This window comes from Electrophorus electricus, chromosome 4 (genome assembly GCF_041902795.1).
Source record: "Electrophorus electricus isolate QZ-2024a chromosome 4, ASM4190279v1, whole genome shotgun sequence".
Taxonomy (NCBI): Eukaryota; Metazoa; Chordata; class Actinopteri; order Gymnotiformes; family Gymnotidae; genus Electrophorus; species Electrophorus electricus.
In genome coordinates this window covers 35,204,326-35,226,096 of record NC_137500.1, presented here as the reverse complement: position 1 = coordinate 35,226,096, position 21,771 = coordinate 35,204,326, and the positions used below count along the sequence as shown (strand labels likewise).

At 40.8% G+C, this 21,771-nt stretch overlaps 1 protein-coding gene across 2 annotated transcripts in view; it reads left to right on the top strand.

The window, feature by feature from the left end:
* Nucleotides 1-21,771, top strand: part of dpp10 (dipeptidyl peptidase like 10) — a 64,245-nt gene that overhangs the window by 6,075 nt on the left and 36,399 nt on the right. The window contains exon 1 of one of the 2 annotated variants that reach the window (XM_035522484.2): nucleotides 16,342-16,705. The exons of the other annotated variant lie outside the window; for it this stretch is intronic. Coding sequence (XP_035378377.1) covers nucleotides 16,652-16,705 — 54 coding nt within the window. The 5' untranslated portion in view covers nucleotides 16,342-16,651. Of the gene's footprint in view, nucleotides 1-16,341; nucleotides 16,706-21,771 lie in introns of those variants that run through there. 2 annotated transcript variants of the gene reach the window in all.

Genomic DNA, 21,771 nt, shown 5'->3' with positions numbered 1-21,771 from the left:
AAAAAAATTACCCTTGTTAAGGAGAATAGAAAATGTTACATTAGAAAATCATATGTACAATACAGCATTCTTTTGGAGAACCAGTCAGACATCACTGCAGCTTGCTCTTCAAGGACACAGTAACGCCGTTGCTGGAACGTAGCACGTCAACACTGCTCCTAGAAGGGCATTCACCACCTCTCCATCCTCAGCAGCCTCTGTCTGCTCCCTCCTGGCCAGCTGGCCACGAATCAACGCCGCATTTGCTTTGTATGGTGATCTGTTTCTTTCCTGATTGTGTTTTCTCTCTTAGCAGAATAAATGAACACAGCCTGTATGGATGCTGTTACCTCTATACCAGGCAGTGAGTATTAAAAATTGAGAAAAACTACAATAGAAACTTTACATTAAAAAAAAACTACATTAGGATGTAAAGCGTGACTCCGGAGTTAGGTTTAACTAACCTAAATATCACTAACTGCAGTTCAAATTATAGCCTAATTAATCCATATAGCGGAAGTGTTCACAATGAGATCTAACTCGTGTTCGGGAATGAAAGGAACAGAGGAACACAGGGAATTCACACCACATCCGTGGCCTCTCTCCTGTGATTCTCTTACTCCCATCTAATTCTCCCTCTCTCTGCGTGAGAGAGTTTCACACAGTCAACTAGAAGCAGGAAGTCATGCTGTGCTCTGCTGTTAGCTGTGACACGTGGCAGGCGGCGATTTCATTTGGTGGGCTTAGAGCGGAAAAGCCTGGTCCTCTAAGAGCCTGCAAGCCTGGTGTGACTGATGAAGTATTTGTACACTGCCAGCACAAACACTCACAAACGCAACCTCCCCCAATTACCAATGCAATTATGCACAAGAGAGCCCTCTGGTTGGCTGTAGCCAAGTTACTGTTGCCATGGAGTGCAAACAGAGGTGAGAGCTGGGCGAAAGTGAAAGGTTGCAGTATGTGAGAGGGAGAGAGGAAAGCTCTGGCACTGTGTTGCCATGGGGGAGTGCCCTGTGAGGGAGCAGGGACAGGGCAGGGCTTAATGTTGGAGGAGTCTTGACCTTCTTCCTTTTCAGCCCCAGCTAACTAAACATGATAATAAAACTCAGTGGAAAGGTCAGTGGAAAGAAGTGACTAAAGTTGGAATATCTCATTCTATAAATTCTATAAAAAACGCATGGCCCAGGGCACTAGTGTCCATTAACAACCCCTACCCATTGTCCGTTTGTTTCATTAGTTCTCTGCCTCCTAAGGAGTTCCTCATTCGTAATTTGTAGCACAGTCAATGTATATGTTAAAGACAAAATATTGAAAGGTGCTGACAGTTTTAGACTATTGCTGCTGTTTGTAGATCAGTTTGGGATAGAATCATTGCAGAGGGGTCCGATGCGTTCAAGGGTTAAAATCCTAATCGATATCAGCAAAAAAGCTGCTCCGAAGAGAGAGCATAGTGTTATTCTTTTTTCTATTGCTCTATTATTGATCTCTTTATATATCACTTTTCTCAAAAGTCAAGGTCACTTCAAAAAAGATGACAATGATGGGGAAAAAATCGTGTAGACTATGAGGTAAAGCAAAGAGAGCAGTGAGGAAGGTCTTCAGCTGAGCTTTGATAGATGAAGGGCAGCCACCAAGAAATTGGGGTAGTGATTTCCAGTTTGTGGGTCAGAGTACTGAGTGACGTCCCACGTGGTGAGGGGACCGTGGGGCGTGGTACACCACGGCTTCAGCAGCCCCGTGTTTGCTCCATGAAAGCCACTATAGTTGTAGTGATAAAATGTTCTATAGGTGATATCACAAACGTGAAGCAGTTGAGGTATTTTGATAACCATGGACTGGTTCCGAATACTAAAGGAACCAACATTTCTATTGAGGTTTGCGCTAATACTGTAAAGCAGCTGCTGCTACACTCTCACCACTGCGGAGGGGTCTGAGTCCAAATTTATATTCAGTTTATTTTCCTCTAAGACAGCTGTAGCCTTCACTGCTGAATGGTGTTTTTTTTTGTTTTGTTTTTTTTTGTTTTTTCCCAGTTATCTGTTTTACTAAGCAACACCCATAAGCTAAGGTCAGCAGTTAATGCTCCAGTTCAGGAAAAACCAATAATAGATGTGATAGCCTCAGGAGTATGTTTTAGTTCCATGTAAATGTTTAAAAAAACAAACAAACTCTGTGTGTGTGTGTGTGTGTGTGTGTGTGTGTGTGTGTGTGAGAGAGAGAGAGAGAGAGAGAGAGAGAGAGAGAGAGAGAGAGAGAGAGAGAGAGAGAGAGAGAGAGAGATGCCTGTGAACTGATGGTGTTCACTGCTTTTCATTACAATTTACTTTTTTTCATCAAAATACATGGAATGGAAGTCACATCATACAGGTCATGCTCTTGTACAAACTAGCACAAATACTGCTTTAACTGTCATGCTGATATTTCAGTAACATACTGACAGTAGTGTTACAGAAATTCAGTAGTATATTCATTGCCATCACACAAACATTGCTATGGAATTGCTGTGCAAATGCTACAATGCCAACACTAAATCTGACACATGTATGTAATGCACGTTGCATGTGTCTGTAGACTTCGAAATAGCATTAATGCCAGGGTGAATGTTTTTTAACATACCAGGGCTCTCAAGATATATGTGCCCCCATGTGGGTAAAAGCAGAACTACAGATTTCCACTCTGTACACTGACATGACAATTTAGTTACTTTAGGGTGTAGACACATTTAAAGCAAAAAAAAAAAGAAAAAGAATATCCTGCAAGTATAGTGTGCAAACGTATAGAACAAGGGCAGCATCTATGCTGCAACAAGCTACATTCAAAAGTGTGAATATATCAGTGCATAGATTTAAAGAAGCAATAAGTTATTTTTCCATTATTTTTCATAATGTTCTGAAACAGACATTATACTGACACCTATTGGCCTGGATCTTTCAGAGGTTCAGAGAAATCTATTTTAAACATGGCAACCTCCACATGGGGAGCCTGCTCTATGGAGCATAAACTGCTTTATTTGAGGACTACAAAGCAATTTGATTCTTCAGCTCATGTGAGTTGCACTTTATAGAAAAGTTAAATAAATAATGAATAATCAATTTCATAAATATTATTTCCTACTTTTTGGTGTTAAACATGACTTATTGCTCCTTTAAGTACTCTTCGAAAATACGAGACCATAGGTGCATATAGTATATGCCAGAAACAATCCAGGAGAAAGACCACTAATTGAACATAAAACACACACACACACTCACACACACACACACACACACACACACACACACACACACACACACACACACACACACACACACACACACAAAGGCTTATAACTGATAGTCAGCACTCTGGCCATAATGAGTGTAGTGAAAGATTGAGAGGCTAGCAGTGTGCTGTGCACAGGAGCTGTCAGCTTGGGCAGGCTTGATAGGTTGATGTTTGAATGAGTTAATGACCTTCTGCTCAAAGCATGTCATGAAATGATCTACCGTAGAAGTGGAAGTCAGCAGCAGGGTGGGTCCCGGGGGGTGGGGGAACTTAACAGGGCGAAAAAAAAAAATCAAGAGACTATTGCTCTGGTTAGAGATATATGCACTGACCTTAGGATGAAATAATAGTTCTGTGGCTGTGATGTCGGCAAAAGGATGTTGCCTGTGATCAATATCTTTTCCAGACTGATTATTTTGCAAGAGAAAGTCTCCAGTTTTCCTGCTTGCATGGTGTCACATACATTAAAGACAGTTTGATTAGCGAGTTTGAAATTAGAGCAATCTAAATGAGCATTTGAAAGAGCCTTAGTTCCCGAGTAGCACACACATTTTTAATATGTGAAGGAGAGCATTGTCAGAAAAGGGCACGTCGAAAAGAAATTAAACATAGAGCATGGTTTACACTCACAGCAAAAACCACATGATTTGAGGTTCAAAAAACTGATATTTGAGATAAGGCAACCATTTAAAAATTGCTTTGAACCAAAAATATTGTGCAAAACCTGCACACACAAATGACAGATAGGAATAAAACTCAATATCCATATCCTGATCATTTGGGAATAAAACTTAAAGTGTAGTTGTAATAGCCTAATGATGTGAACACTATAGAACAATTTTTAGAACTACCATATTAGTATAAAACTAACATAGTAGTTTAGAACTTCCATAGTAGTTGCACTTTATTGAGCATGAAAGTATCCAAGAGCATTTAAGGTATGTATTCAATAGCACTGTTAAACTCATGGTATATTTCACTACTAAACTCATGGTATATTTTACTGTTAAACACATGGTATATTTCACTGTTAAACTCATGGTATATTTCACTGTTAAACTCATGGTATATTTCGAAGCTTTTCTGCTTGTTTGGCAGTTGCACTTCCTGATTAATCTCATTGTCTCTGTTCATTTAAGCACAAAGGAAGATCTGGGGCTGCTTCTGTAGTAAAGATGGGCTCGGCAGAGAGTTTAGTACATACTGACTGACTTTAGTACATACAACTGACTGCGGGAAAAACGGTCACATCTTGCTGTATTACAGACAATTGGACATGAAGCCATATAGCATTTAAAGCCACACTGTTTGAATATGAGCACAGGCAGATGGCTGTGGACAGCTTGATGACAGAGCAGCAGGCCTTATGCTGCTGGCTCTGTGGTCACATTTCTCACTGTAAGCTGGCACTCGCAGTAGCAATGATAGTTTTGGCAGGCCCACTCAAGCTGTTAGGAAGAACTTGCAAAAATCAATAACCACGTCAATAGCTGGATCAATTTTCCCTTTGCCCTACCGTCCAAACTGAAGGGAAATGTTATATGTTAAATGTCTGTTGAAACACACACTATTGCCCATAGAAACACACACACACACACACACACACACACACACACACACACACACACACACACTGAGAGTGTTCCAAGCCAAGCGTTCCAACATTTTAAATTTGTTTATAATTTAAGTATATAATTTAATTTAAGTTTGTTTATAATCTTAATTTTAGTATATCCTAATAATGCTTTTAGACGTAATGTTCAAGATTAGAGGTAGCTAGTTGCCTTAACCAGCTGCTGCAGCTCATTGATACGTTTGCGCTACACTAAGCCACCTGTGCTGTTCATCTCTTAACCACTAGAGAGCGCAAGTGCGCCGCTACTGATAGTCTGAGTTACGTTATTGCTGTAATCAATTGAAGCCAAAATGCACTATATCGTAGACACACTTATTCATTGTTTCTACACTTTGTGGAGCCATCTGACTGCATTTATCACCCCGCTATTCCAGATGTGTGATCATTAATAACTGAATGATTATTTTTTAGTTAGTAGGCTTTTCTAATCAAATAACCTAACTTGTTCACTCAGTCAACTGAGTTTTTTGATCAACACAAAACCTTTTCTCTGTATGCAGTGAAACATGCAAAGAGAAGGAATGAAGTAAATGACCTTATGGATGAAACTGTTATAATTCATATGTTAAGAAAAAAAGTAATAATGTGATTCATAGGTTTTCATATGAGTAATTTATTTCATACAAGTCATTTATTTATGTATTCATTTAAATTTGGCCAAATGCAAGGTATATTGTAAGGTAGATTGTAAATGTAAGGCAAATACTTATTTATTGCAGTTTGTATAAAATTGGTCAATACAAGTTGTTTTTAAAATGATTTATATATGTAAAATAATGCTAAAATGCTTTATAAATAAAATGTACTTATTACTACTATGTATTTATGTATGAAGGAATTTATTTATTTATTACCACTGGGAGGTGCATATGGCATACTGTAAACAAGGGTCTTAATAAACAGCTGTAGCTGCTGCGTTGCTACAATCTTACTGAGTGCAGTGGTCCCCCCATCCTCTCCGAGCTAGAATGTGAAGAGTTAGAAAATGACAACACATCCTCTGCACAGTTTGACCATTTCACCGAATAGCAGAGGCTGGAATATATAAATTGGCTAAACTTGATGATTTATCAGAGCCGTCTGGATGCAGAAAATTGAAAATAGGCTGATAGAGTTGTAAACTTCATTCTGATTGAAGACTTTCATAACAGTTTGGAAAATTGCCTTATTATTAAATGTCCTAAATTTTATGAATGGAAGAAATATTAAGTACAGTGGACCAAGAGTGTGTGAAAAGTGTTCTAACATTCAGTTTCACAGCCTTCACTATTTAATAGTGTTTTACAAGGTAATTCATGTGAATCTTATGGAGTGTCAAGTACAACAAATGCATGTTTTTGAAGTGCTTATCTTTTGTTCAATTTCCATCTAATCTCATTATCATGAAGTCTGACATACCAGAAATTCACCAAGATAAAAATTCAGCTGTAATAACATACTGTCATTTTAACCTAGAAAGAATCATAACATCATGTCAACAAAATGCTGTTTCACTTGACATAGGTATTAATAGTTATGTTAATTTCTATAACAGTTATAAAAGCAGAGTTTATGAAAGCTTACTCATGTTGGAATAAGCATTTATAACTACATATGTCAATTTTTTGTTGTTTTGAATTGCTTATATAACTATTTTGCCAATTAGGACACTGTAGAGTTTAGCTATTCAGAACACTGATATTAAGCAGAGTTACTAAAATTGTCATTTTAAAGATGGCTCAGTACAATCATTTGTATGACTTGAGAGAAAATCAAATGTGCTTGATAGGAACAAATCATTGTGCCTACTATCAGAGAGGGTATCACACAAGCAGTGAAGGGTCTGCTAAGTGAAGGTTGAGCTAATCTAGAGCTAAGGATTAAAATGAGATGGTGAAGGGCAGATGCAGTCAGCTAGGAGAGGAGATTGGAGACCTGTTTTTTATTGGGCAGTCTTGGCTTTGTGATTAAATAACACAGCTAACTGGAAAAAAAACTTCCATGCATTGAGCCCAGGAGAAAAACAAGTGTGGTGTTATGACACCAGAGCGGATATATCAAAGGCACTGTAGGAAATGGCTCCTCACTCCCAGCACACCAGCCAACATCCACAAATTAATCAATTAAATCATAATTTAAAACCTGATGTTATTGGCTTGGGTATTTGACATCTGTGAAGGCTTTACGTTTGATAAAAGTGATTGCAAAAGTGATTTTGGATGAGACAGTTAATATGAATATCACACCATGAATATTCCCTGATCCAGATCTCAGTGGTCAGTGTAGTGGAGAGAGAATCTGGCCCTGTAGGGTGTGGTATGGTGTGGGATGTTTGGGGGGTGGGGGGGCTTGTATTATCTACAGCCTCTACTCACATTCACGCTCATTAAAATTCATGGTGTATTGGCTTCTGGTTTTGACTGCCAAGGCTTTCTGAGACAGAATGAGAGGAGAGAGACAGAGACAAGCAGACAGAAAGATTCTCACGCACCCTCTGAGGTAGAAAACAGAACAGAGAGGAGAGATCACAGCCTTTGTGCCATTTCAACATTTACATGAGGCTTTATATTTTGAAGTGATCATTTTCCAGCTTAACTTCATGATTCCTTTGGAAGAATGATGTTGATTTGATGTTGGCTGGATATAGCCTACCTATCAGTGTCCCTTACAATAAACCAAATTTGTGCATATCTATAAATGCAATTTGGGGCCTTTTCAGAGTACAAGAAAGTAAAATTATTACTTTTCATAACATTTTAGAGTGATATGCAAATTATATGCAGGTGACATAGCAAGTAGCAATTAAAAATGAGTCTAAGGTGTCTGTACGGATCACTATTTCGTAAGTATCAGTTATTAAATTATTTTATTTATTAAATAACTTTCATTTCAGATATGGACTCTGTGACTCTACAAGCAATACTGCAGTCACTTGCAAGGGTGTGACTAAGGATGTATTTTCTCCTGATTTTTGTTACATTAATAATTGTACAATTTTCAGTATTACTAAATAGATCAGGTCACTTTTGTTCTTTAAAAATAACACAGGTTTTTATGGCTTGTAACATCTTATTTACATTGACCTGACACTTTTATTCCAAAGCAACTCACAATTACGAGTGAGCACAACTCAAGCAATTGAGGGTTAAGGGCCTTGTTTAGGGGCCCAATGGTTGCAACTTGGTAGTGGTGAGGCTTGAACCAACAACCTTCTGATTACAAGTCAACCACTGCCTGTCTTATGCATATCTGTATTTCCTTGCTTGTAGCTCCACTCAAGTTTTCTTTTCTTACAGTGTCCTTGGTATTAGAAACTAATCATGTAACAGGGCCACGCAGAGAGGACAATAAATGTGACACTGCCTCACAGGATCAGCCTGCTGGTTACCTACCTGGGCCTTATTAAAATGTTTTCTTGTGTTCCCTGCGTATAATGCAGAAACATCTTCTCCCCCCACAGCTCCAGTGGATTTGAGCATGGTTCCCAAAGTCTTCAAAAATCCCAACAAAAACGGGAAACTTACAGTAAACCAATTAACTTGTCTTGGTGTAAGCCATGTTTATTTGGAACATGTTTTCAATAAGAGGAATATCACATTAACACAAGCTTCTTTTTTATGGTTATCGTAGCCAGGACAGAACACAGTCGAGTATTCTCTTCTCTTTTACCTCTATGATCACTCATCCCTGGATTAAAAAAAAATAGGTTTGAAATTTCAAAGGTAAGCTGATGAAGTTTCGCACAGTATGATAACACATAAAACCCCACATTACTGTCCTCCTGGAGCCAAACCTAATCTCTTCCAGAGTAAAGATTTTTGCCCAGAGTTTCTTTGAACGCTCTGAAAAGGTCCATGGTCATTTCAACTGCATCACATGCCTGGGAGGGAGGGGGGGGGGGATGTTCTAATGAATTTTAGGGAGGATTTTACTGGCTAAGGACATTGATCGTCTTATGCCAGAATTTTTCAAACCTGCCCCCCAATTAACAGAGAGAAAGTGCAGGCAGAAGGTGGTGAAAGGTGACACGATTTAAATAACTTCATTAATGGTGTGGAATCCAGTGGGTGCTTTAGCAATTATTACTGTGACCCAGAGCAATTAGCTGACGGCCCCACAGGACTCGATCCAATCTGACGTTAACGAGAACAGGACTGGAGTTCTGCTGGCCACCCGTACCCTCAGCACAGGTACAGACTGAATACACACTGAATCTGTGGTGGGGGAAAGAACAGACACACTGTAGGTTTGATATGAAAATGGTGCCATCCAGCCCAGACAAATTCGAACTCACAGGGGTGATATTTTGAACGAATTCAAAAAAGAGAAGTAGAGGGAAAGAGAGCAAGCGCTCTGCTCTGTTGACAAAAGGTGTCATATATTTTGTGTACTGTATGTGTAATTGTTGCCTCTGACTAGCATAAATAAAGGCACTCAGCAATAAGTAGCAGTGAGGAGCCCTGCATACCTCCCTCCCTCCCTCCATCTGTCTGTCTCTCTCTCTCTCTCTCTCTCTCTCTCTCTCTCTCTCTCTCTCTCTCTCGCTCTTGCTTTCTCTATGCACACAGTGTTGCCTTTCATTTCTCCTCTTGACTGGAGCGATGAGCAGTTATTCCTGGAGCCAGGTCAGCCAGAGAGAGAGAGAGAGAGAGAGAGAGAGAGAGAGAGAGAGAGAGAGAGAGAGAGAGAGAGAGAGAGAGAGAGAGAGAGAGAGAGAGAGAGAGAGTGTAACAGTGGAACTGTCAGACCCTGTAAGGGGAAGGCTAACAGAATAGGCATAAGGCATAATGTTTGGAATTCTCTAATACTGTAAACATTTTAGCTTGAAAAAACGGTAATCTCATTATACTGGGTAATTAAGCATAAAGCCTACAGCACAGGTGCAGGGGCATGTCAGTTATTTTTAACCTGCTGTCTGGGTGATTAAGGTTGAAAGCAACAGACTTTTTTATTTTTATTTTTATTTTTTTTATGAAACATTGAATTCATTTAAAATATCACCCCTACGAGTTCTAATTTGTCTAGGTTGGATGGCACTATTTTCAAATCCAACCTACTGTGTGTCTCATCTTTCAGTGCCAGTAATCATAACTGGCTAATTGTCTCTGTTGTTCAGCAAGCTGTGCTTGTTTTGGTTGCAGACCGAGGTCTCTCCCCATGCAGTTATATGCCAAGTGATCTCATAAATATTTGATGCAACAGTCCCCGAAAATTCAAAAGGAGCAGAATAAGCACAAAAGATGACTGTTGCATCAGAACTTTCAAATATTCTGACAGCAACCATACCGCAGTTTTTGAGTATATCTCTCTTTTATGTCTGTCAGTGCATCATTTTGAACATGAAATGTCACTGTAATTAGTTATTACATCCCAGTGCATTCTGTGATAGTTATCATATTCATGTGGAATTTTAGCATCTGACAGCAGAGGAGAAGTTTTGATTGTGTGTCTTGATGAGAGGAGTGAGCCCAGACTCTAGGGAAGCCCCACGGTACTCTCAAGCTGCATGCAGCACTTGACTAATTTCAGTCATTACTCTGGAGGACATATGCATCCAGCCCTCCATTACTCAGCTGTGTTTGTGCACTGTGAGACATTTCTCTTGGTAACAGGCAAAGCTAATCAGTAAAGAGAGACAAGAACCTCCACGCTGAGTGATGCCATGAGTCAATCGATTAGTTATAGATGATCATCCTTGCCGTGGCATGCCCAGGTTTGTAAATTCCCTTACTGACATGAGTCTGTGGTGGAGAACAGATTAGACAACTGACATTAAATCAATATTCGCCCAACCTCCTTTTGACTGGTGTATAAGAAACCCAAATGCTGTGTGCAGGGACATCTGGGAGAAAGGGCAGGTGAGGCACATGTACTCACAGCTTGTGAAAGATGGTGCCAGGTTAAGGAGTTAGTGTGAGGCTGGACTTTAATGATTGGTATCATTTTCTAAATGAGAGCTGAGTGTACAATATTAATACAATGATCTAATTGCCATGTATTTAGATTAGGAGTATTAATTTTAATGCATGAGCTAAGAAGTGTATTAATGGTTGAGCTTGAGTGGAGGTTCATTTCAGTGGAATGGTTGTAAAATTGTGAATTTCTAAAATGCCCATTATGCATGTAGTGGGGGGAAAATGTCTGAGAGCTCTAGTGAAATAAACTGACAAATCAACTATTCAGCCATCCAACAGTCCTAAACTAACAAGCCACAAACAGAATAGAGACCGGGGCACTTGTGACCTGCGAAACAGCACATTATCTGGGACTAGCTTTCAAAATCAAGGGCATTTAGGTGGAAACCAAAATGAGTGACAGTACTGTTGATAACAAAAGTTCAGCATTTGTAAAAGCTGAGTTCATACAAACATAACATTAAACAGTGATACTGAGGGAAAATGATGATGAGTTCAAATATCATTTCCATAATCTGGAATTGCCGAAACACTGGCACAACAGAGACTGTGATCATGTTCCATATAAAAACACGATCTGTGGCACTGATGGTAGTGATCCTGACTGACCCTTATATCCTCAAGCCTGAAATTGATGGACTGGACTTGTTATACGAGGGTTAATGCAAACTGCTCTTATAGGTTTACCCTAAACCAAGCCAACAGGCATTTAGCTATTGAACTAATGCCACCTTAAGTCAGATTTTTCTATCTGAGCCAAGCTGCTAACCTGCAGTTTGCTATCATGTTAAATCAGCCCTAACCTAACCTCCTTCATACCTCTCACTGAACATGCAGGGGACTCCTCAGACAGTCCCTGCCTACACCTATACACATGGCTGCAGATGCAACATCGTTACCTTAGCAGCATCCGCAGACAATCTAGGAAGCGGAAATGTGCCACAGGGAAAAACAGCAAAGGCACATTGAAAAAATTCATGAGACAAATTGTGAACTTGTGAATTTGCAGAATTTTCCTGGCAGAAATGCTGTACACTTCATTTCATGAGAGGACCACACGATCACTTCACAATGAGGCCGTGGGCTCTGTGGCTAAATCTGGAGCCCATGAGCGGAGGGACAGTAGATGAACGTGAGCCTCAGCAAAAGAAGCAGCTCGGGTCGCTCTAAGCTATGGAGCTCAGAGGTTATTCTGCCAACGCGTTCAATCACCCCTGCTCTGTATGCAATCTCTTGATGTCTGAGTGTATGTGAATGTGCGAATTTAGAACATGCATGTAAATGACTCTAATCTGTCCACCTTTGCGCTTTAAACACTCAATAAGTCAGTCTGGAGCCTGCAGTTTAGGTGACATTACAATAGGCAGAGACGAGGGGGGGTGTTACTGGTGGGTAGCAGTGGGTTGGCGGGATTGCTTTGTCAGATTGCTGTGTGTAAACCAGGGTGGCAGGGTTTGACATTTGGAGTTTTCCCACTTCAGTTCAGAAGCAGAAAAGTAGAACTCTGTCTACATGGCATGATTTAACCTTGATATGAGGATGTAGTCCCTACACATCCATCCCCACTCATTTCCTTTGTGTATTTTGAAATAGTGGCTGAAAAAAAAAAATCAACATTTAGGATATACTGTTATACCAGTTACAACTTAATCTGGATGCAATTAATAGATTCATTTTCTTATGTGCATTTTAACTGTAAAATATATTGTTTACTTGCAACTGAATGATTTTCCCATTTGTGACAAAGGGTAGAGGTAGAGACAGAAAACAGTTCATCGAGTGCTGTAAGGCTTGATGTTTCATTACCTGGACCTAAACTTGTGTGTATATGTCACGTGATGGCAGCACATTTTGGTGGGCTTATATTTCTCAGGGAAAGTCTGGTCAAACACTTTAGGCTTTCATTCTTCTGAAGCAGAAATGAGTTCAGTTATCAGCGACCCTACCTGATCCCATGGAGCCACACAGAAAACCACAGAGCTTTCTCTAATAAGGACAGGCTGAATAGACCTACACGCTCACACACACATGCGCACAAATTCTCAATATAATCTTTAATAGGAGACAACTGACTGCTTTTTCAGGACACAGATTTACACATCACATATTGTGACAGTGTGATTACTATCTAACTGGATGAGAGGAGATTGCTTTTTGGCTCCTTCCGGATTTGAGATTTCTATGTTTAAACACTGACAATTAATGCAAGAAAGAACACAATCTGGCTTAGAGTACCTTTGATGTTTTTGCTGCAATTACTATGGACCCTTAACCCTGTTATGTCACACAGAATCAGATGTGCTGTGGTCTGCTCATAAAGGGGGATAGATTTCATACATTCCAGAATATGCTTTGTCTTACCAACTTGTACTACCTCATCCTAATCTTTGTAGGTATGTTTGTCCTTGGTCAGCTCCTCCTTGGAAATGACGTTTTCCTAGCTCTGAAAAGCCTACAACCTTTCACTCTTCCAGCACTCTACCTGTCCTTGCCCTTTTTAAAAAGCAGGGCTTTTAAAAAAAGATCAAAAGAAAAAACAAAAACAAAAAACAGGGGCATTACTATGCATGAAAATGATGACTACAACACAGCTGTATTTGAATTTAGCCACCAATGTTGTATTTGAATAGTAGACACTATTCTTGATAATGGTGTGCTACTGACAGCATTCAGTAGGTATCTTAACCTTTAAAAAGTCTCTTTTCACGAACCGATCACCCACACCATAGTGGAAAAAGTTGATATTCTGCACAAAAATGATCTGTTCCTACAAGTGAAGACTTAATTAGGTAGCTAGCTAAGGTACCTCTGTAACCCTTTGTCATGCCAGCAGCAAAGCTTTATTAGCAAGTGTCTGTCATGCATGTAGGCAGAGGCTAAATACTTGCTCTTCATGAGTCACCATTTACTTATAGAAAATTATTATTCGAACATGATTATCTGAAAAAGTTATTTCCAGGGCTGTCAGTCATATGCCAATGCAATTCTTATGTTTAAGATCGCTGAAATATTTGTGCAGTGCTTGTGCAAATTTGATTTATTACTGTATTATAGAGCCATCAAAGGCATTAAGTACATTAGTCACAACAACTATAATTATATGACAAAAATTATTTTATTTTCAGTATTGAGTCGTACTTGCACAAAGCCCTTCACAAATATCCCAAAGGCCTTCAACTCAGTTGTGGTTGTTGAGGCACTAGACTGAGAGCCATGGAAATGACCTTTCACATAACTGACACATCATTCACTCTCTAAATGTTTCAATTACATCTTGGAGTTAAATGGTCAGGCTTGCTGTGCATGTTTTCCATTAAAGAGATGTCCCCAGCCATCCCCCGGATATCTCAAAGCATCTCATGCATGCCCCTGACACACACACACACACAGTCATTCTGGACCCAAAGAATGTAGGAAAAGTTGCAAAAGTTCAAAAAAGTTCCTTTCTGTTCTGTGAGATTTGTGATTTCACACCTCACATTCATTATTCAGTAATTTATTTTGATTCATGATCCTGATTTTTCATTACTTGCATCATTATTAAATGAGATAAATGGGTGGTGGTTGTCTGATAATGAGTGGGAGAAGAGCCCAAGTGCTTTTCTGGAGTTTGAGGGTGAATTAATTCCATCTGGGTGATTTTATTTTATTTTTTTTATCCAAACAACTGCAGCTGTTATAAGTGATTTTTAAGAACACTGACTAAACTGGTTTTTATCCTTTGGCAGCTAAGTCAACATTTACAACAAATTTAATGATCAAAAATCAATCACTGGTGTTTTTTTCTTTCAGTTCATGCAAACTTAAATATGCACACCCTATTAACTTACCATGTTGTTAGTTTTTAGACAAATGGAATTGTACAATTTATAATGGAATACCATTTTACTCTCCAAAATTGTAAACAGTCAAGTACAGTATAAATTCTCAAAAAGAGCTCAGTGCAGTATTGGAGTATTTCTTACTCTGTACTTCTGTGTAATAATTGTAATTTATCATACATTTGATGTATATATGACCACTTAGCAACATGTTATTTTAAAATTTCAAAAGCTCTGTTTTAGTTATTTCGATCCTAATTAGAATTTCTGGATTAACAAACACAGATAATATCCAGTGTGAGCACCCGTGTGAGTGTGCATGCATCTGTGTAAACCTAACTAGTTCGTGCAGGTGTTTGCATGAGAACATCAGGAGGATTTGGCCATTTCTCTTCAGGGAGACCACTCAGATACTTGGTCAAACTCATATGACCCTAGGACTCGTTAAATCCTGCATGAAACCTCATCCCTTTGAGCCACAAGCATGTCCTTGCCTGACCTGCTATCCTCAAGATACAAGGAAGACAAGCAATAAGACTCCTTGGTGCCCATGTGGTAAAATTAATATCTGCTGGTTGTTCAAATAGCTGAGTGCCTCGCTGTCCTCAAACACATACTGAAGCTCCAACTCTTCACAGGGCATTTAAGTGGTCATGAATACCGTATACGCTAAGATGTTTTTGTACTGTTGCTGTTAGGGAAATGACCAGGATTCCCTTTGTCTTGATTCAGTCCGTCAACCTCCTGGAATGCTGCAAGAGACACTTGAGCTCAAGAGGAGATGCTCACAGCTTTTAGGTCTTAGAATGATCTTTCAATGAGTTTATTTTCACATCTGCAAGGTTATATTGTGCTTGACAAGCAATGTGGTTACAAAAGTAAAAACTTGGGAGGTGCAAAGGTGTCAAAAACTGTTTAAAGGATGCAGACAAATCATGCTGTTTATGGTATTGTCTGTTTTTCCACAAACAAAAAACAGAAGTAAACTTGATCCAACTATGAATACAGAACATAAAAGCATGCTTGCTCTAACTGTAAACACAAGGGGAAGTGTTCCTAATGTTTCTAAAGTGATAGCCACATTACACTGATCTAACAGTGATCTAACTCCTGACTTTAGAAGTGGTTTAACTTGATGGTAGCTTTAGGCTTTGTCGTCTGCTTGCTTTCCAACTAGATAACAAAGCACTTCTGTGAGTCACTCTAGATAAGAGCACCTGCTAAATCTCTCTCTTGCTCTGTGTGTGTGTGTGTGTGTGTGTGTGTGTGTGTGTGTGTGTGTGTGTGTGTGTGTGTGTGTGTGTACGGGCAAGAAAAGAAGGCAATGATCATGATTAAATAGATTTTAGTGGACTGAATACTAGCAGCAACCTCAGGCGGCTTCTGTGATATACATACACCGTCGAAGGTGTACCCTCACGGAGCTCCCCACATGCAGCCCAAGTATGAATGTGCTGCGCTGAGAACAAGCGCGCTTGTTTAGTTACACCACAGAAAGCACAGCAACGACAGAAACAAAAATAATATGTAACTTTTAGGGAACTTTTTTTTTTGTTTTCCCAGGAAACATGACTGATTATCGAGTATTCTCTGTTTTTGCACCGATTTGGTGTTCGAATATGTGGAGAGTCCGTTCTCTTTAAGGAGATACTCGTCGCCACGGTGCTATTATATTGGATAGAGAGAGGGTCAAACTCCCGCCCCTAAAAGCAACATCAGACCATTCACTGCTGCTTTCCTGGTCACGTACAAATTCTCCCCCGTGTCTCCGTTCAGACTACGGGGAGATAGGGATACACGATCGTTTACGTTTAGCTGTGGCGGTGCGCTCCTCCAGCAGCTGCGCTCCTACTGCTGGTTTCATTACGGGCTGCTGTGGCATGCCAAGCACACTCCGAAGACCGCGCGGAGTCGCGATAACCACGTCCGTCGCTTTCAAAACGTGAAATCTTCGATTTATTAGTCGCGTTATTCTTACACATTTTAAGTCGCGATCGGTCTCCCGAAACCTGACGGGCAATTGCCTGAGACTGTAACACCGGCGACGGGATTTAACGATGACGGCCACCAAGGAGCAACAGACCAAGAGACCCAATCCGCAGCAGGACGAGGTAACTGGAGCGAGAACGATGCCTCTGTCCGAACTATCCGTGCTTTCTTACTCACGCTTTTAGACATTGTTAAGCGGTCTTTTTAGCTGTCGTGCAAGATTTGGAAGCAGCCTAGCGGTCGGATTTCACGGTCTTTCCAAAAGAACGGCTGTGCCGCAGTCGTCGCAAAACATTTTAAAATAATTGCAAAAAGTGAATGTAGCCTAGAGATGCCAGCGTACGCGGTTGTTTATGTGCACTTAGTGGCCAGTGCGTGGAGACAGCCAAATGGACGGTGGTGTTTCTTTTTGTCCTCCGTTGCTGTAGTGACTCTTCCCCCGGTGTTAGCTTTCAGTTCACGCGCTGCCTATTGTGAGAGCAAATTATGAGACGGGGTCCAGCTCTCGCGACGCGCGTGTCACCACCGAAACAATTAGCGGCTTCGGAAAGCGCCTTGCAAGCTGTGAGCCGTTTCAACCGCAGAGTTCTGGTGGAAATGTGTCGACTTCGAAGTATCCAGAGACGCATACGTGCTGGAGCTGTTGGAATTCAGCATAGAGTGGCCAGACCTCCGGCTTTAGGCCGGACGGTCCGTTGTTCCAGCTCCCTGTCGTCCGTCCGGCGGATGGACACCTACTTGTCATCCTTCTGGAGTGAATTAGTAGTTGCTTTTAATCAGTATTATTTTAGCGTATCCACTGGGTCACACGGCCGCATACATGCCAAACATATACCTTGTCTTTCGTGGGTGTAACAGAGCTCCACGTACCTAATTCTGGCTAAACGCGGAAAGTCTAGGATGTTGGCAACAGTGTGATAGTACCCCAAAGAAAAACCACTTCAGTTCTAAATGGTCAGCACACCCTTTTCTTTCGAAGGACACGAACAGATTAATTTCATGCCTGCTGTTCTCTAAGCCAGACTTAAATACTGCATGCAGTACTGCAGTACTCTTTAGGACTGTTTGGTAAGTAAAACCTTTATTTATAGTGCAGATTACTAGATCAGCCTGCTAAATATCCGGCTAGATAGGTTATACTTTTAATTTTGTGTTATAGTGTCATATCCCGTCTGTTCTCCTTTTGGGTGTGTGATGTTCTTCATTTATTAAAGTGAACTCAGCAGTCTCCTCTCGCCCAGCCTGACAGGTGTCCGCACCTGAAGTCCAGCCTGGCCCGAGTTTCTCGCGAGCACCCCATCATACCTGAAACACTTATTAACACGGACCACGTCGACGACACGTGCGGGCCGACCCCCTCCCCCTCCCCGCCCCCCCCCCCCCCCCCACCACCACCCAGTCTGAGCGTGCAGCCGTTTGGAGGCTCGGCGGGGGAATGGCATCACCTTCCGACTTGCAAGAGGGCCTTTCAACGTGACTTAAATTCCGCGTGTAACTGCTATATTTTTGGGACCCTCGGTGTTACGGCTGTCAATAATTGATGGCGCACCCTTGTAAATGTTTCAGCGTACGGGATCATACGCCGCTCGCAGTGTCGCGCTACTGGTGCCGCAGGAGTAACATCAAAGGTTTGATAAATGTTTGATGGGGTCGGATGGAGGCATAACGGCATACCAGAACACCGCGTGCCTCTTCCCTGCTCGGATAGAGAACCCAGCGTTCGATATCTCAGTGCTTCAATATGCGCCCCGTGAAGCAGGGTGAGGGCGCTCGCCTCTTTATTGGCATGCGCACGCCAACACGCATGGGACTGGTCCCTAAAAGGTTTTAGCTGTTGCCACTCTCAGTCTAAGATCTGGACATTTTAAAAACTCATTTTAAAGATGAGTGCAGGATGATGCAAGTAAAACGGCTCGCATTCGAGTTACAGTAGTAGCCAGCTACTTCGGAAATCTGCACTCTAGGGCTCGGCAGTACTCTATAGGGTAATAGAAATACAGTGATACTGCTATAGAATGCTGCACATTGAAAAGTTTAACAAGCCACCTGGTGCTTAGTTTGGCACCTCATATGATGGACCCATGAATAAACAATGAACTCTGTGCTGTAAATAAAATGGCTAAAGGTGCAATTGGTGGATGTATTTCTCAGAATTATGATGTTGACTGATTTTTCCCAGTGGTCTATGGGTAGTGCTGTTAGAGCCTTGATAATATGCCAAGGAGCTGTGTGTTGGATAAGGTATTCAGGAGAACATGTTGACTGGGATTGGGAAAACACTCCCAAAAGTACTCATATCAGTGTCAAATTCAAACACTTTCTCTGGAGTGTAGATGGCAACCATGGAAATACAAGTATAAGATATATAATATTATATAATTATTTATTATATTTAAGTGCATTTGAGTAATAGATATAAATGGAAATAATGAGTGTTTGTTGACAATGCAATGTGGGAGTTCAGGCATGGATGTCAGACTGATTCAGCCTGCATCACAAGTCCCAGGTCAGCAGCTGGAAAGGAACTGAGACTTGTTTGTGATTGCACTGAGAACAGAGGGTAAGCCTCCACTTCTCCCACTCCTGCATGTTGACAGCTTGGACAACACTTGGGTTGAAATGAAGCTTCAGGTCCATTTAGGTCTCAGAGAAGACTTTTTCATGTGGTTGGTTTAGAAGCTAGATTTATGTTTTGGTATATCTCTACCCATATAGAAATAAATAGCTAAATTGAGGTGTAGTGTTCCATCTCCAGCCTGTATAAGATTGCTTCATGGCACATCACTGAAAAAGCAATGTAGACTGGCCCCGTTTGAAAAAAACAACCACTGAAAATGGTGCAGGCATCTGCTGTTCAGTGATCCCCTGACCTAGATGCAATTCCATTTAACAGCAGAGAAACATGACTTTATTTGCCAATTGGTGAAATTTCCTGATATTGCCATGGGTGGCAATACAGTGAGACTGTATGAAATTGATTCAACATTTACCATGTAGCTTGCTTAAAATTACAGTGGCCACAGTGGCTCAGTAGCTTGTTCAGCAAAGGGTTAAAGAAGGATCCTGAGTAGGTAGCTGCCCGGACCCAGGGTTTGCCTCTCCATTTACAGTATAAAACTACTCCACTTCCTGCTCCTCACCAGTGGAACAATACTAATTATTAATTTATTAAGTTTAAAACATACACATCTGAAAGACAAGAAGTTATTTAACTTCAATCTGAGGTAAACGAGGATGATTTTACTGATTTAACAGGTGTTGTGTGATCATGTACAGTGTCGATAGACATGACACTGTTTTGTGTTCTTTAATGATGTGAAAGGCAAGTATGTTGTGCCAGCCGTAAGTAATCACATGATGACAAAGTATTCGCTGTTTTGGTTGTGAACTCCAGTACACTGGATTTACAATGAAACCATGACTGGGAAGTTAAAATGCAGCCTATCAGCCTATCGTCAATGATTGTATTTTGTGCACAGATCTCCCATTTTAAGGGACCAAAAGAGGTTGGTCAGTTGGCTGTTAAGTTTGGTCTTGTCCTCCTGTGTGACGTTGCATCATTAGTTATTGGACAAGGGGGCTGTTAAAAGATCTAGAGATGATTATGAATGTGCTATGTCATCAATGAACATGTCAATGCCTGTAACCAAGGGCATCATGAGGGTGACAAATCACAATACATCAACAGACAAAGCATTCGTGTCCACGTCTGCTGTCCGCTACATTGTTAAGAAGCAGTCATACCCAGAGCAGCTTAGCGATAGGCCGAGATACAGATACAATGGTTAGATGACACAAAGACTAACCTGTACCAGAGTGATGGAATGTGTGGCACAAAAGTGACATGATCTAAGTCATACCACGGTGGAGACATAGTGGCATGGGAATGACTGCCAGTAGAACTGACTGACGTGTCTTTAGTTATGATGGGACTGCAGACAGCAGCAGTCTGAATAAGTAGTGAAGTACAGACACCTTAAAGAGGAGGCCTTAAAACTTTAGCTTGCAGCATTACCTTGAACAATCTGCTAAAGCAACTATGTGTTTTCCGGGCCGAAAGATAAAGTATTCTTGAAGCCAGTCGCCTCAGGCATCAGCAGGATTATAGCCGTCATCTGATGATGATTCTGGATCAAAGACATCAGGCACTGATCACACTGGACCGTGATTTTACCTAATTCTACTTTAGTGACTTTCAACCAACATTGCAAATATGACAGTTTTATTTAAGAATATGTAAATTTGTTTAGTTAGCTATGGTTCTCTGAAATAGGGTGGGGGGCTGTGATAAAAAGGGCTTGGTTCCTGGATGGCAATACCCTCAAACTACATCAGATATTCTGCATTTTAACCTCATAGTTATCCTTTCATTTTAAATCCCATGTCCTGGTATATAGCTGGCATACAGAAACAAAGAAACAAGAACTGTGTAAATGACTAGCTATTTACAGACATGCTGTGTGTGTGTGTGTGTGTGTGTGTGTGTGTGTGTGTGTGTGTGTGTGTGTGTGTGTGTGTGTGTGTGTGTGTGTGTGTGTGCCAAATAAGTATGAGACAGGAGATATTGCACTGCCCAGAGGCTTTTTGCTTGGGCTCTGGATTAATGCTGAATAACATAATGCCAATGCTGTAATTATGAACTTGTACTTTCTCAGCAGTGACAAGGAATTAAACCTCAGTGATCCTGAAAATACACAACAGCAAAACACACAGGCAAATCCAAGTGTTATCCCTCACTGAAGCCCACCACTATCTTGAACACTCACTCATAGACGGAGTGCATGCATGTATTTGTCCAGGCATATGCACACATTTGCATAGGATAAGACATCGATCTATTGATGAAAGCAAACACATTATGTAGAATGACAGAAATAATTGGTCAAGGTTCATTTAAAATCATGTAGCTTGTGCTGCGTGCTTCATTGTCAATGAGTAAAGTGGCATTCACACTTCAAAGTCTGGTCTATGAAGGTTGCTGCTATAACAAAACAATGTAAGTATAGCTTTTTAGAAAGGCTTTGAATGTTGACCGGGATAGTTTGGTACTAACTTCACATGCTGTTCCCTAACTGTGACTTGGGTATCTGGCTTGACTGTCTGTAAATGTGCTGCTTAAGCGTGTGTGGGAGAAGGGAGTATGGTCCCGCACAGACTGCTCGTGTCCTGCATTGCGAGATATGACAGT